Below are 16628 nucleotides of genomic sequence, written 5' to 3' on the forward strand. Positions count from 1 at the left end.
GAAAAAGCTAAGGATTTCTGAATACGAAGCTATAGAGTATATGCTCAGCCTCTTAAAATGTGCATACAGTATAAGAAACTGCAACTAGAAAACAATGATTTAGGCCACTTGTGCCTGTAACCAGCACTAACTAATTACACCAAAATGTTGAAATGCTCAGTAGCAACTAATATGCAAGACCAGAGCAAAGATCCTACTACTCAGTGTAGCATCTTATCCTTATGCTGGCTAATGCATCTGTCTTTTCAAGAATGTGACAGAATGCAGAGGTTGCAGAAGGCAGAATAATCTCCTTACCAGATCTCATCCCACTCTCTAATTGCTATAAACTGGACCAAAATCTGAATTTCTTCATAAATTTTTGTTGATGACTAACATGTCTGGACACTTCTAGTACTCATGTATGCCTTGATCTCTTCTTCCACTGGTATTGGCTTTAAATATATTACAGCAACATACCTCAGATTAATGGCATAGGTGAAATGTTTGTTTTCCGACAGATTTGCTTTTCTTCCTTTTGAATTTTACGTGCTATCACCTGGTTCCTGTGTTAGGAGACTGGGAACTTCCACTCATTTTTACCCACTTTTTAATGTTGTTCATTATCTGATCTTACATTCTTCAGTATTAACTTACAACTAATGCAAAAAAATGGCTCTTTTGATCAGTCTTTCTCTGACAATGCCGCTTCAGTCCCTTGATTTTTACTAACACTTATCCTTTGTTACTTTTTACATCTGCAGTATTGAAGAGCAAGGACCAAAAATCTCATGTAGTAAATAAAAAGTCGTTCACTTCTCAGCACCACCTTAAACTCTTGATTTTTGTAGGTTTAATGTAATTTAAAGACTTATTACAACCTGAAATGAACCCAAATCAAAGACTCTCTGTTGTCTCTATGGAGTTTTTTTTCTCTCTCTCTTTGGTTGTTTTATATAAATTCTGGAAAATGTCAAAACTTCTAAATTTTTTTTCTTTTTCCTAACTAGGAATTTTAAGTCCTTTGCCAGAATTCTACAACATGAAACAGAATCGGCTTCCTTTAATCTCAGAATCCAAGGGAACCAGCTAGGATGGAGCAGGCAGTCCTGAACCTTGGAAAACCAGACCATCTAGCTCAATGTGAGGTTTAAAAGCTCCTACACTTATCAGGCATGGAACAAAATCCAAAAATGTGCAGAACTTCCTGTCTCCTGAAAATACTTACTGCCTTAGAGTTCCCCCAAAAGATGGTATGAAAGCCCACCTCCACCTCCTGCTCCTTAGCACCACATTCAGTCAGGTGAGAACCAGTCAGCAGAAAAGCAGGCAGTTGGTTTTGTTTGTCTATTTTAATTTACCTGTATTCTGGCATAAACATTCCAGCAAATTCTAGTTTGCTGACCAAATGCTTGTCAGCTGGAAAATTTCCAAACACAGCAGCTGCATGGCACGCTCTCTTCACAGCAAAGAGGACACAGCATAAATGTGGAGTGGGAAAAGCATAAACAGTCCCCTTTAAACTAATAAACTAATTAAAAATTCTTGTTTAATCCTGCTGCCTTTGAGTGGAGAGAGAGGCGAACTTCACGAGAATCCTGCTCCACCGCTGTGAAAGCTTGTCCTAAAACACTCACCTCTGGTCTGAGAACAGCCTTCTTGCAGGCCTGGCACACGGGGCCACTCCGGGAAAAACTCAGGGGAAGTCGACGGGTTCGATTCTGGCACGTTGGCTCCTCACATATTAACCAACCCTGCAAAAAGGGAGAACACAGAAGAAAAGGCATTTTAAACATAAATTCAAGTTATAGCTCCTTTTTATCTCACCAAAACAATGAACCATACTCAAGGAAAGAAAAAAATCCCAACTTCCCAACTTTAATGTCCTCTGTGAAGCTGATACTATAGTATGTGTTGCTAAGATCCAAAAATCAGATATAAAGAGGTGAAGGTCCTTGCTTAAGGTAACACCATGGTGGAGATCAAAGCTGAAGTCCTCTTGCTTCAAAACCTCACATTCTGCACACTGCAGTCACACCTTCCTTGAAATATACTGAAACCTCTGCTCTTCTCCACTTCAGACAAATTTTACATACGAGAGAATTATTTTACACAGCTATGTAGACCAGACAGCAAGACACCCCATCGACCTGTAACAAATTAAATTTTGAAGTAAAGTGCCATTTCCTTGCTTGTGCTTTAGAGGGGAAAAACGGTTTTAACTTTTAGGTTTTCTAATGACAGTCAGAAACTTTTTCTGTGCTCTTTTCTTGTCTTTTCTCTTTTAAAAAAAATATTTTTTAATAGGAACCTATTGAGACTTCAACATAAACTGACTCACTTAGGAAACACTAACATTTTGTTGAGTTAAAATGAAATAAAATCTAAACCAGCTTGCTCTATGTCAGCTCAGAGAGACGCGCAAACAGCTTCTCTTAAGAGTATGAAAGAGCTAATGCTTCCAGGCTTCGTAAGGATATACCTTTTGTACCAGGTCCAACCATAGGTTAAACAATGCCACACCTCATCTCTAAAAACCACCACCAGCAGATACCTAAGGAATAGCATAAGGAAGGCACACAGTAAAAGTTTCCCAGAAGATTTTCCCAGCTTTTGGAAATGGCTCAAGGATCTCCTGAATCACTGTCTCTGTGTTCATTGGTGACGGATGCATTACTACCCTCATCTTGATGAACTTCAAGCGCTTTTCGAACCAATGTAAACTTTTTGCATCTGCAACATCCTGCCAAACAACTACACACTATATGAAAAAGTATCTGATTTTTCTTGAACACAAAGGAAAAAAAGTTTTCCTTTTTTTAGTGCTTTCCAGTCCTTGTATCAGGAGAGACTAAGAATAACCATTCTGCATTCACCTTTTCCACACCACTCATGATGTTACAGACCTCCATCACATCACCTGCAATCAAACTCTTTTCCAAACCAGAGTCCTAATTTACTTAGTTGCTCCTTGCACGGAAACCACTTCACATCTTTGTTGCCCTTCTCTGAATTTCCTCCAGGTCCTTTTTCAAATGAGGGGGTGGGGGAAAATGGGAAGGGAGATGAAACCAGTATTGTACACTGTATTCAGGAAGCTAGATGAACTTGAATTTATACACAAACAAGATGGTATTTACCTTCTTGTTCTCTGCTCCTTTCTTTCCTCAAGCTCTGTTTGCCTGGAGCACTACTGAGCATTGAGCACTGAGTAGTCATTTCCAGAAAGATATTTATTATTATCCAAAAATTATAATTTTATTATTCAGGAGTAAGTCATTAAACACATTGTATGCAAAATTAAGATTGGGTTTTTAGCATCTGCACTACTTAACATGACTTGTCAGAGGATTTAATCTTTTATTGTGAATTGACAAGTCAACTTGGTATCACAAGGTCTTTCTGCAACTGTTCTCAAACAGTTCCTGCTTTTACTACCCCTGAGCAGCTCAGCACTGTAAAATTCTGTATTTCAGTTTATCAGCTGTTGATGTCTCTGCTGTGAATAATGACTGATTTTGCCTCTGTTTCCAAAATTTTTGTTGCTCCTGCAAAGAAGTTTAATCCAACCACACCAGGATTCCTGGGTAGTTTGACAGAATTATTACAAAGCAGAGGACAACTCAAGAAGTTGCTTGCTTCCTTTCTCCCTGGCTCTTTAACAAGCAGTCCCAACATTATGCTCAGGCAATGACTTCTACCGAATTTCCACAGTGGCAAATCAGGTTTCCAATTATTACTGTGTTTCCTACCTTTCCATGTTCCACAGCTCCACTCAGAGCACTATGTCACTATCACCATCTTGGTCATAAGTCAGTAATTAAAGTTTGCAACTATGTACCTTTTCTGGCTTTCATTTCCTGGAGATTCTGGTTTGCTGGAAAGCAAAGTCATTAATAAGGCATGACTTAAGTTTTATTTCCTCACTGGCATGGCCAAAATTGAATCTGTATTTTGTATCTCATTAATCCAGCATCCTGACTGAATATGACGATGTCAGTAGCTTAGTTTAAAGTTAGGCATTTGAGTTGCTTTGGAACTTGTGTGGAAGAATACATTAACTTTAGTTTTCCATTTTCCAAAGCCTTGTTAAAGTGGGACTTGACTTGTCTACTCTTAGAAGTTTGGGGTTTCTTTGGTTGTTGTTGTTTCATTGTTGTTATTGGTTTTTGTTTTTTAAAGTTTGTCAGTATCTTTCCTATCATTTACTGGAGTATGAAGGGATTTGTTTGTTACTTGCAGCTTGTTCTCTAAAGGATCAGATAACCTGAACACTGTGTTCTTTTGTATTTGTCAGCTTTATCCTTTTCTTCAACTTAAAAATATATTCTTCTACGATCTTTTCAAAAGAGCTAGAAGTCCAATTCAGGGTTAGTTTTTGTTTGCTTGTTTTTGAGATGAAAGCTCAAATCCTTTCCAAATAAATTCAATTATTCCAGAGACCTCTCTTCTTTCACCATTTCTCCAGCTATGTCATATCCTCACTATTATCCCCCTCTGTGATAAACCCATCAAAACACTCATGTCACTCTTGCAGAGAGGAGCTTTTGTGCCCATGTGGGCAGATCAGAAAACTTTGTGGGGAGCTTCATGCCAACAGCAAGGTATGCAGCACTACTTAAGATGTGTGCTCAAGTCCGTAATGCAGAAATGGAAGAAGTTCATTAAGATCTACCGTTAGGGTTCATTTGACTCAGCTTTTGATATCTAAATGCCCGATACCCAGTCTAAGCTAGTCACCCTATGATCTATATATAGTAAATGGAGGAATAAAAAAGCTTCTCCAAAAAGCAGTTCACCTAGCAAATTTTGGGATGAGGCAAATCCTGCTCTAGATTCATTTAATAAAATAAGGGTACATCTAATGTCAGAGCAAGCTTTTTGGAAACAGTGATCAGTGTATGTGATCGCTATGTTTGACTTTTATTGTTATGCAGATTAACAACGCAAATCATTGCATATTTAATACTGCAAGGTGAGAAAATTCCAAGAGTTCAAAAATCTTGTGTAGATCTAATTTTGGTCTTTTCCACAACTGTTGTCCTAACGGCCCTAGTACCACTTTCCTTGTCACATACAAATTATTTATGGCAAGTGACATATTTCACAAGTGACATTGGAAAGGTAGACACCGCTCAACAAGACTGAGCTACTTAATCTGCAGATTCTTCACTGTGAAAAGTCCTAATTTAGGACCTGACCTAAGGGAGACATCTGACCTGTCCCTTCTGGACTCAGCAGTTTCAAATAAGCCTCAAGTCAAAAAGCTAGTCCTTAGCTTTGGTTTTGCAAATGAACCTAAGATTTATTTCTAAAAGAGGAAGGTGTTAATGTGTTGCCTCACATTTTTTTAAACAACTCAATTTTGATAGACATGGAATAACTTTCTGCAGGAAAAAAAGATACTCAAAGATAGCATTGATATCTTCAGGCACTCACGTGAGTATTGAAAATACCATTAGAGCCACTGCAAGGAAGAACACAAAAACATTTCTGGAAAGGATAATGAACTGTCACAGCTCTTCTATTAACTTAATTCTCTGAAACAAAAACTATGCTCTGTGTGGAAAGCTCTTTATGCCGTATTTGTCTACTGTGTGGCATCTCTACCTTCCTATGAAACATCTGGTAGCAGTCTGACATGAACGAGGCCTTAAAACACACAGCCAGGCAGGGGGAGGTGCAGAGGGTATCCTCACCCATCCCAAAACCCTCCTGGTTAAGAGCATAATTGCTTCAGCTGTAACTATGAAAAGATTCTGTGTACACAAAGAGAACACTCATGACTCAAAACATATTAAATGACTACATTTGAACTTTAAAACAATTTATTATGCTAGAAAGGCAAAGCATGGAAACTGCCAGATAGTAAGGTATTTAGTTAGGGAATGCAAGTGCAACTGAACAAACAAAGCCTGGAATGGGAGCAGCATCCCAAATTCAGCTGAGCAAAAATAGACAACCAGGAAAATAACACATGAAAAAAGTCATAGTGTGTTTTCTGCCACCTATTGGCATTTTTAGCTAACAATTACGACAGAAAGGACGACACTACTTTCAAAGTACTGCTCCTATTGTCGTATAAGGGAACGCATAGATGGTTCACTCAAACTACCCTCCAAGTCTATTTATGCAATTGTTCCAGTCTAATGCAGTTACTGTTGAAGAAAGCGATGGGAACTTCGCTGGTCACAAAATGCAGGTGAAAAAAGACTGAAAAACTCTGCTTGAACTAAAAGCAATAGCTTAGGACAAAAATAAGCATTCAAATTCAGCAGCTTACTATTAGTGTAGTTTTCAACTACTCAGAAATAATGTTCAAAATGTGTAAATTTCACTGAAAAGTACCTTTCTCAATAAACTACATAAAAAAGCAGAGATACAAGTTGTTGCCTACAATAAAAAAAGCAAATGTTACTTAGGTACTAACTAAATGTCCCTTCAACTCATATAGAAAACAGTTAATATCACTTGTATAGACTTCCTACCAGTTATAAGTAACATTAAAGAGGTCTTTTCTTCTTTGTCACCTCTCTATTCAGGCCTTATTTGCGTTTGTTTGTACTTACTATCTGTTAATCTCTCTTAACAAATGACAACAATAACTGTTGCTATTATGCATGGAAATTAAACATGTAGATAACTGTGTGAAGGGAGCTATTTTTGAAAGAAGCAGTATCAGAAACAAGTAGCTTTTTATGTCTCTTGTTTTGCTTTGATAATTAAGCCATAGCCTTGATTTGTTTTAAACAAAAAACTTTTCCATGGACATGCATGTCGCAATCAAATTCAATACACGCATTATGTTCCGATTCAATTTGTTCAAGTGCATTATTGTTAACCTTTATTTGATTCACGCCTGTCGTCTTCACTGACCAAACAAAACCAATCCTTCATTTCCCAGCAGCTATCACTAAGTCTGTAAATTAATTTGCAATAGATCAAACAAAATAATAATAGGAAACCTTCAGTTTTGTTCTACTTGGTATCTGCAACACTGTGGGAAATGAAATCCGACTGGAGAGGGGAGCAACTAGCATTTCCAAACATTCTGTCTACAAATGCTTAGTTCACTTAAAAGTATAAAAAATGTATGCAAAAAAAACCCCAAAGTAAATGCACAATATAAAAGAAAAATCTCTGAAGAGTACTATGTCCACAAACTGTAGCTAATGGGGAGAAATTTGCAAGTCAAAAGTAATTTTCTTTCTTTGTAAGTCTGTTCTTGAGAATTAGCCTCTCACATTCTAGTGATCAACAGCATTATAAATATTACCCCCAAATACACAGGCAAAGTGGTTCTGGAACAGCCTTTCAAACAGAAGTTGCAGGAGTCAACAACATTCATTTATTGAGCTTTATCCTAATAGTTTTTACAAATTACATTTCACAATGTAGTTTGGTTGCCTGCTACAATAGAAGACTGGATGTGCTTCTCTACGACACTTCAGTTCTGTATCTACTTTCTTGCCTTCAGACAGCCTGGATGCTAAGGGACTACAGTGCTTTAAAAGTTCACATGGAATGAAAAAATGCAGTAGCAAAAAAGAAGCAAGGTGCAAGCACTGAAAATTATTCAGAAGTCACCATCAGTCACTTTGGAGCTTAATTTAACATGTATTTAGTTCTTGCTTCTCTACAATCCTACTCTCCCTTGCAGATAGTCTTAATGTGGATTTTTGAAAACAGCATCTTGGTGGATGACATACAGCCTCCAGATGGTTGGGATACCTAACCTCAAGCACATGGGATCCAAAATCCATAGCTTCCTTACTGTAGAGCTGAAATTATCACCTTAAATCATGAAACCGTGCCAGAAGTTAAGTGTAGGAACACAATCTGGACAATCTTTCCCAGTCAACCAGCACAAGCTTGCTACTGGAAGGCTGAGCGTGAGAGACAACACAATCAACGTTTTCCGACTCGGGCACCATTGTGAGTCACTAATCAAGCCACTCTAACTTCAAACTGACCTCTCCTTTCAGACTACTCTTACAAAACCACGTTATTTCCACTAATTCCAAGGCCAGACGCTTCAACCCCAATTTTCCTGCCAATGTCCATTATTACAGATAGCACTGCCAGGGTGAATCTGGTTGACGTGGCTTTAAATCCCCTGGAAGGATAAGGTTCCAGCAATGCTGCATTACTGGGTAAACCATCAGATCTACTGATAGTCCCATGCAATGTTAAAAGACGGATGTTTTTATGAAATATTTCAAATGAAGTTTCTCGTGGCAGTAACTGACCTGACTAGGTGACCTGAAAATTATCAGTTTCACTTGCAATAACCTGTTCTACATCCCAGGTGTATTCGCTCTGTTCCACCTTTCTGTGTCTTCTGTAAGTACCCGAATGTTTGGGGAAGCAGACAGACAAATGTTCTTTAGTAGTATGTGGCATCTCAGGAATTAGAACTTGAGCCAAAACCTCTGTTTGCAAACGCTTTGACAAGTGTTTTCACTATTAATAGTAGCTACATCTTTTACAAATTACATCACATTTTTACACTTCAAACAGCAAAGGTGTAACAATATCCACTTAAAGACGAGCTACTGCTGTGAAGTCAGTGAAGTTTTTCTGTTGAGTACCAGAAACCAAATTACTTTTAGGGAATTTCAACTTCCAATCTGATTTTTTTGCCTGCTCAGAACAAAGAAATACTCTAGTAATAACACTGACTCAATCTAAATGCACTTGCACTGTGTTGGCGAGAGCTCAGCAGCAATGCAAATCTGAATGACAGTGGGAGAACTAGTGTCATGCACTGGAAATCTCTGTAGACAGCACAGACTTGAGTGACACCTACCTGCTACTGCTGCAACCCCAAGAAGAAATCCCTTCAGGTCAGGGATGCTACCATAAGTAGTGAAACAAGATTTCACACAGGAACCTTTACTGGCTTAGCAGTGTGAAGCCCAGCTTAACTCAGGTTCCACAGGCAACATCTCAGTTGTTCCTGTGAAAAGGTACCTGTTAAAAACCTCAGAAGACCTCTCTTGTAAAGAAACCCATTCTACTGCTGCTAGACTCAAGGCACAGACTAATTCAATTTTTGAAAGGGTTTCTCGAGATGGAGGACTTGATGAGGAAAGTCTGGTATTGGCATAATCAGAAACGCTGTTCTCATCTGCAGGAAAAGTAACTCTGTGATACCCTGGTGCCTGACGGCTTCATTTACTTTCTCTAGCTGCTTCCAGCCAGATGCTTCATCCTTCCAGAGCAAGTACAAAGATACACCAGACAGCTGCTTGACCAGTCTTGTGGATGAAGTAATTTACCAGTGAGACCAGTAAAGCAGACTCAGTGGAGAACACTTTGATCAGAAGGGCTCCACACAGGTGGTATCTTAAAATATCTGACTCGGTCAAGTCCATGTGTCTCCTGGACAGCCTCAGCAGAGATGGCCGCTCCTTTGGAACTTGTAACTACTCATACAAACAACCTGGAAACTGTGTTACCTGAACTCATAAAAGAGTTCATATGAAAGAAACACCTCGTGATGCCTAAAAACTTACGTCTTGGTCACCCATTCTGTTTGGGCAGAAGAAAGAAAAGGCAAGTAAGTTCCTCATCAAGGTGAAATTTGGAGATAATCTTGTCAGAAATAAATTTGAGGGAGACCAAGAAGAATATCCTGTCACAGAAAAGTATTATGTACAGAAAATCAGACATCAGGCTTCCTTACTTCCTCACTCCCTAGAAAAATGACTGCCATCAGAAATGAAGCCTTTATAAAATCATGCAACTGCCAAATCCTCTGAGGAAACAGACTTTTCTTTTAGCTCTATAAAAGACTACTACCAGAAGTAAGCTTTGTAAATAGAAGCAGTATTCCCAGGTGAGGCATCTTACCTATTTTGACATTTTTCCTATCAATTATTATCTCCTTGATAAGGAATGAGCACTCTATTAACAAGAATAATCATGAAAACCAAGCCTAAAAACCAGAGTGATGGAGTTAGAAGCCATCAGTGATGCAGAATTTTGGGCCAGCAATTTTTTCAGGATCCTGCAAGGCTTGATATTCCTCAAGCACACCAGATATCAAGCATTAATAAAAAAAATATATCTGTGAGACCATGAGAAGGACCTCATTTCATCCTTGAAGGAAATTTAGGGCACCTGCAAAGCCTCCTCAGTAAGTAGGTTCAGACATATTTAGATTAGTTATTGCTATACTAGTCATTCCAATCTTCCTTTCATTTTTGTCAAAATTTTAACAAGAAATTACTGGGAAATTTCTCTCCACTTATTTAGTACATCACTAAGAGATCAAATTGTACTAAGTCAGAAGCCCTTACGTCAGGTTCAAGAGATTGCACAGTAGCGATAAGGTATGTCTGAATTTCATCCTAGAATTTAAATATGTAAAAAAATTTCAAAATGAAGAGCATATGAAAATTGTCTTGAGCTGCCAGGCATAACCGAAACGTTTAAGTAAAAAATCCCTTAAAACTAAGTTATCCAACATATGTATACTCAAATCTAAGGAAGAAACCAATGAGCTTTGAGGATGCCTGAGATTGTCTCAGTTCCCCACTGGAAAGCCAGCCCAAACTGACCTAAAGTCAACTGGAGTCAATGGGAACCACACCCTTGAAGAACCACATTGTGACAGTCCAAAGCAAACAGGCAAACTGTGACTGCGGGCAATGTAGCTACTCTAACTTGCTACCTTAAACAGAGTACGAGAGAAGAAATAAATACCACCCAAGTTTCTCAGAAGAGCACAAATTGTCCTTTTATCTTGAAAGAGCTGATGATACTAGAATGATAGAAGCACTGATGTGCATACCAGGCAGATATTACAAAAAGTGAAGCTCACCTTTCACAGCAAACAGCTCTCATCCAAAATGCCCAAAGACCCAAGCTGAGTTCCCTCTGGATATTATGAAAAATTGACAGAAGCTTGAGAGGATTTAGCCTACAACAAAATTTCGTCCCATAAGCATACTTTTTAGGAGTTCTTTCAGTACTCGCATACCTCAAGGTCCTATCAATAATGCATCGCTCTTGTGATGCAAAGTCAGAGACAAAATACCATACACCTATTTCGAGGCCACTGAAAATGAAAGTTTGCAGATTTTCAAGAATTATGTTTTGTGATTTGGATACTCCAAAATAAAGTACTTGAACTGCTTTCTAATGCAGAACTGGGGGGGGGGAAGGAACTACCCAAGACTCAGAGAAAACGTCATTAATTTCTATAAAATATTACTCTTGGTATCTGTCATATCAGTTTGACCATTAAAAATCTGAGAGGGGAGGAGGAATACGAAACAAAGCAGGAGATAACAGAAGCAGGAAGAAATGCACCCTGCCCTCCCAAAAAGAACTCAAATGCACAAGCCAACGTAAAAAGTGCTTTAAACAAAATTATCAAACAAGACAGAAGTGAAAAACATCTTGTAGGTCAATGTAAGGGTTTTACATGTTATTAAAAATTGATTTTTTTAAAAAAAGTCAGGCATCTTTAAATGTACAGTCATATGTCATTTCATACAAGTGATTTGAAACTTATTGATCTCATTTGTGCAAAGACCAGGCTCTGTCATCAGCCTGCTGAAAGGATAATAGAGCACTCCAAGCCCTTATGATAGGTTGGATGCAAACAGTGGCCCTCATTTAAGCACATGTAATAGCACCACAAGTGGACGAATTCCAACCTTCACAGTTGTACATTATAAACTAAATTAGCAAGTATGTTCTGCTTTACTTCACATCAAAGCTCACATCTTGGTCTTCTTATCTTCAGTAAAATAAGGTTCTAGGCACCAAAATATGCATCTCAAAGCATTAGAAAAGTAGAGCACAAGTGCTGATAGGCTACCATACCATTCACAAAGAGAACCAGTGATTACTAACAATTTTATTTTACTTAAGACAATCTGAAAACAGCTAAACTGGATTTCAAACAAGCAACTGGAAGAAGGCATACTTAAAATGACTTCCTATGGAAAACTACACTGAGAAGAGGGTAAGTGAAAGATGTCTTACGTATATCTGTATGGACCTCTAGAAGGATATTCAAGTCCATTCTGCAAAATATTCTCCCTATTCATACAACTCAAAGCACGCCACATTCTTGGGCTATAATAGGTCACAACTAAGTACAGTACCTGGCTTCAGAAAAAATTTTGCTTTGTCTGTCAACTGTCAACAAAGCACAAAGAGCTCATACAGCCCATCCATCCATTGCTTGTTAAAGAATCGAGCAACATACAAACAATAAGAACTCAAGATTTCTTAAAATCTGTGCCTTTACTTCAGTTAGAAAGCTAAAAGCACTCGACTCCCACTATTTCTACCACAATTCTGTTCTCTTCCCTCTCCCCTCAAACATTTGAATAGCCCTTGAATCTCTTCCTCTGTCACAGACTTGTCTTGCAGGAAGTTCAATGTGGCATTAGGTGTAATACACAACACAGAGATTTTACCCACGCACGTGGCAGTAACAGTACAGTCTGTCAACTCAAGTATACATCTCAAATTGGTAAAGAGACAAATAGATTGTTTATGTGAAATATTTGTCTTTGCAATATGGTTATGAACATCTCTAAATACTGAAGGAATGAATACTTTAAAACTTCAAAATTGCTAATGCACACACATACATAAGTATGTAAGTTTAGAGGAGCTCAACAGAGTGAAAGGTTATGGTAGAGAAAGTGGTCTCAATGGTCTGGTCACCTTAAACTAGAAAAGTTTAAAGCATCACTAAGCAGTGTTTGTTCATTTAAGTTTAATTATTTTCTCCTTGAGAATGGCACTAATGAAACTGAATATCTTTCATGGTTTAGAAGAGCAGTCTGAATGGTCTGTAAACAGGACTGGGGGCAGACAAGAGAACTGGCTGAGCCAGGGGGTTGCTAGGTGATGCAGAATGTAAACCCACAAACTTGTCCAGGTTTACTTTGCTTTCATGCTGCTCTCACACAGGCTCTCCAAAGTTTTAAGAATTAATTTCCAGGTAGTTATTTAAAAACAAAAAGTGGAATAATTAAAACAGAAAGCCCCTTAATCCTCTCTTCATCTCTTCCCTCGCTCACCTCCAGCCAAACAGGGAAAAAAATAGGAGAGAGGAAAGGAAATTCACAGCATTAAAGTGCAGGAAACCCAAAACAGTGTTTGGAATACGATGACGGGAAGAGGACCATTCCCTCTACATATTTGTATGCAATTGTTGAGGACTGATGATTATGAAGAACTTTTAATATTTTGTGATTAATTTTTACTGTTGTAAGTGTAAATAAAAATTATTTCTGAAGCAACCCGTTAGTCCTTTAAAGTACTTAAACTGAAAACAAAGTCGTATTTACTAATATTTCCACTGTGGACTACAAAAGCAAACTTTTCAGTATAGCCATGTGTGCTTCTACCTCCATCCTTTTCAGAGCTGTAGTTATTTTTCTTTTTTTATTTTTTTTCTAAAGTATCTGATCAGAGATTGTCCGGTAAGAGCACTTTATTAGATCATCAGTCAGAGGGTTTTACAAGCACCAAGAGCTATGGGCTCAAATGCAGCACATCAGTTTTAATAGCTGAAGGTCTAATAGTAAACTGCAGATACTGCTGAGAACTTTCCATGCACTGAACTCTTGAAAAAGCACCATCTCTCAAGCTTAAATGCAGCTGCCTCTTTCAATGCCGCAAATGGGTAAATTTGACAAAAAAGCCACCATTAAGACTACATGAAAGGCTCAAGACAACATCCTTTCAATGCTTTGTACTTCAGTAATCAGATGTACTTACTCACCCCCTCCCCCAAACCCGATCAAGAACTATTTCTGAATGGTAGGAAATAATTCCACTTTGTACATCTTTTAGTTAATCAAGACTTTCTATTCAGCAATTTGACCTTTTGTTCAAAACAGGATTATCAGTTTTTTCGCCAGTTACCAAGGGCGACTCGCATGGTGAACATAATTGCAATAATTTGCAAAACACCATGGCAACCCACATTACAACTAGGTAAATACTGGTCTTTTGTGCTACATTGTTATTTTCAGAGATGCTGAAGTCAAAGAACGAATGACAAATGAACACAAAATTTATATTTGCTTTGTCTCAAAAGAGAAGAAAATTGATAACAAGAATTGGGGGGAAACCGACTACAGCTGTAATTTCTAACTTGATTAATTAGGATGGTAACAGTCCTTAACAGTATATTCAACAAACAGCCCTGACTTAGTCTCTCCACCCACCTCTCTCTCTTTCTACACTACTACCACTAACCCCCACCCCAGACAAATTTTTTCAGCTAGGAGAACAAACAACTCCATTTGCTCTTTTCTTCAACTTAATGGAATCCTTAATTACAGAATATTGTTCTCCTGCTCTTCATTACACTGAAAACTGAAAGTGAGAGAGAGAGAGAGAGAGAGAGAGAGAGAGAGAGAGGAGGAGGACGACAGTGCCAAGCAGACAGGGTAGCTACAGTCATCTGATCTGCTTCTGCTTTTTTAGTCCACAGCGGACCCAAAGATGAGATGGCATTTTTTTTTAAATAATACCAGCTGTTGTATAGCAGATAATTAAGTAAACTATTTAGTGCTCAAGTTCTCTCACTGGCAGCATTAGTAAGACACGAAAGCTTAAGTCAAGTCAAGATTAAAACCCAGAATCAGAAAAGAAGCAACTGACGAAAAAGAAAAAAAATCTCTTAAAATAATCAGATCGGATGGTTTCTAACATAATACCTACTGTATTAGAACATTTGCCTATGAATAGTATAATATACTTAATAAACTAATAATTTTTAACTTAACTTATTTTCTTTATAATTGTAAGGAACTTATTGTTACAGTATAGGCTTCCACTAAGACTTCAAGAAACCACATTAAAACTAATTATTTCAGAAATATGCTACAAATAAAAAGAAATAATTTCACTTAAGAAGAAAAAACCTCCTGAAAACAGTCTAATACATGTTACTAATTGACTTCACAATAAATTCGCTACATATTACTGGAGCATGAGTTCTCTGCTGAAAGATTTATTATGCCACAGTGAATGAACTGACTGAATGGTTGAGAGCTTAGTTTTCATGACACCATTAATAAAAACATTTTGTCTCTATACAGGCCAAATTCTGTCATCGGATGTATGTATATGGTTCCTATAAAATGGAATGGCACCCTTTAGCCATGGATGTTCGCTGTATCTTCACATACAGAGTATATGAAAAATACATTAAGCTGCAAGAAGCATGCAATCAGAAGCCAGTGTAGTCCTCATTTCAGTTCCCTGTACGTACAAATCATGTGTCAATTTACAGTTAAAGGACCACATCTTTATTTTAATTCTCATTAAAGGACTAGATTGCCAAGGACTGGATTGCCATTAGGATACAACAGGCATGCAAAGTTAACAAGCCTACTGCTGCATCTCTGAGTACTGTGAACACAGGAGACTATGGAGTAAAATGACAGAAATTAAAACAAAGCGCTAAAGGCAACTGAATCTGGCCCCGGGGAGCTGAAACGCACTATGGGCTCTGCTACACAGATTCTCCTGCTGCCAGACAAGTCACTTCCAGGTGACTAAAAGGACTCACAGCTGACAATCATCTCAGAAATTGGTCTGTTTTCATGGAAATTTCAAGGTCTACACCACTAAAGCTTGAGTAGGCCCCACTGTAACCTGCAAGCTGTGCTTTGGGCACTTATGCAAAACTACACTCTCTGAAAAATCAGGTCCTTTGCTTCACAAATCGGGCACTAAAACTTATGGACACGTTTGACATTCACTCCCCCATGTCTCATTTCTTTGAGAAATAAAAATATTCATCTGTGCCCTCACTTTACACAGCTCTTGTAAAGATGTTCTTTAAGAGCCACTTGATCCTACAGGGAAGTGTGCCACAGAAAACTCCATGAGAAAAATAAATAATTCTAGGCAAAGTTTCAGAGAGTGCACTTGGTAAGGTAAAGGGTGTCCACTAAGTAATGGAGAGACACAAATACAGACCTGCTGCTCATCTAATGAGTGCTGTCCAGCCTATAGGCTGCAATGTACTGAAAAAAAGACAGAATGGGGTAACATCCCACATAAATGACCTGGATTAAACTTATGTAAGTAGTATTCATTCCAGGATTTTTCAACTTTCAAATGTCCCACTCTGCAGTATCAGGATTCCTCTTCTATTTTTAAATTAAAAAAAAAATCCATTTTTCTGCTCATTCTTCTCCAAAATAGTGTTTAAAGATATACACAGATTTTGCTGCTTGAAATAAACAGAGTAACCCATAGTAACAGTGAATTTCTACCTTCTCTGCAAGCTATGTGTTTTGCCCAGTATTTGTCAATAGCAGAAGCAGGCCAAGACTTAGGAATTTTCTCATGCTTTTATTTTTTTATTAAACAAATCACACTCAAATATACCTGCTTGCTTTTCTTGTCCAAATTTTCACAGGCCATCTTCATCCACGCCCGTCTCCTCATGCTATTTTCAAGCCTACCTGCCCAGGCAGGTGCTTAACCAGCAGATACCCAATTTGAATATTCTAATCCTGCCACTTCCACTCAATTCAGCTTCTTTGCTTTTAGTTTCTTCTATATCCACCTAGGTCCATCTCCAGTCTCATGTCCCAGTTCTAGTCTCTTTACTCATCTAGACTCAATTCTTGCAATCATACTTGGTTTGG

The 16628-nt window shown here is 38.1% G+C and overlaps 1 protein-coding gene across 1 annotated transcript in view; it reads right to left on the reverse strand.

The window, feature by feature from the left end:
* Positions 1-1616: 1616 nt before the first annotated feature.
* The window catches only part of LOC104538780 (DNA polymerase alpha catalytic subunit-like), a gene marked incomplete at both ends in the record, with an annotated part of 42521 nt that continues 27509 nt past the window's right edge, over positions 1617-16628 (reverse strand). The window contains one exon of the mRNA XM_010182108.1: positions 1617-1733. Within this exon, the coding sequence (XP_010180410.1) occupies positions 1617-1733 (117 nt within the window). The remainder of the gene's footprint in view (positions 1734-16628) is intronic.

The sequence above is a fragment of the Mesitornis unicolor genome, unplaced genomic scaffold (assembly GCF_000695765.1).
Source record: "Mesitornis unicolor isolate BGI_N332 unplaced genomic scaffold, ASM69576v1 scaffold43503, whole genome shotgun sequence".
NCBI classification, from domain to species: Eukaryota; Metazoa; Chordata; class Aves; order Mesitornithiformes; family Mesitornithidae; genus Mesitornis; species Mesitornis unicolor.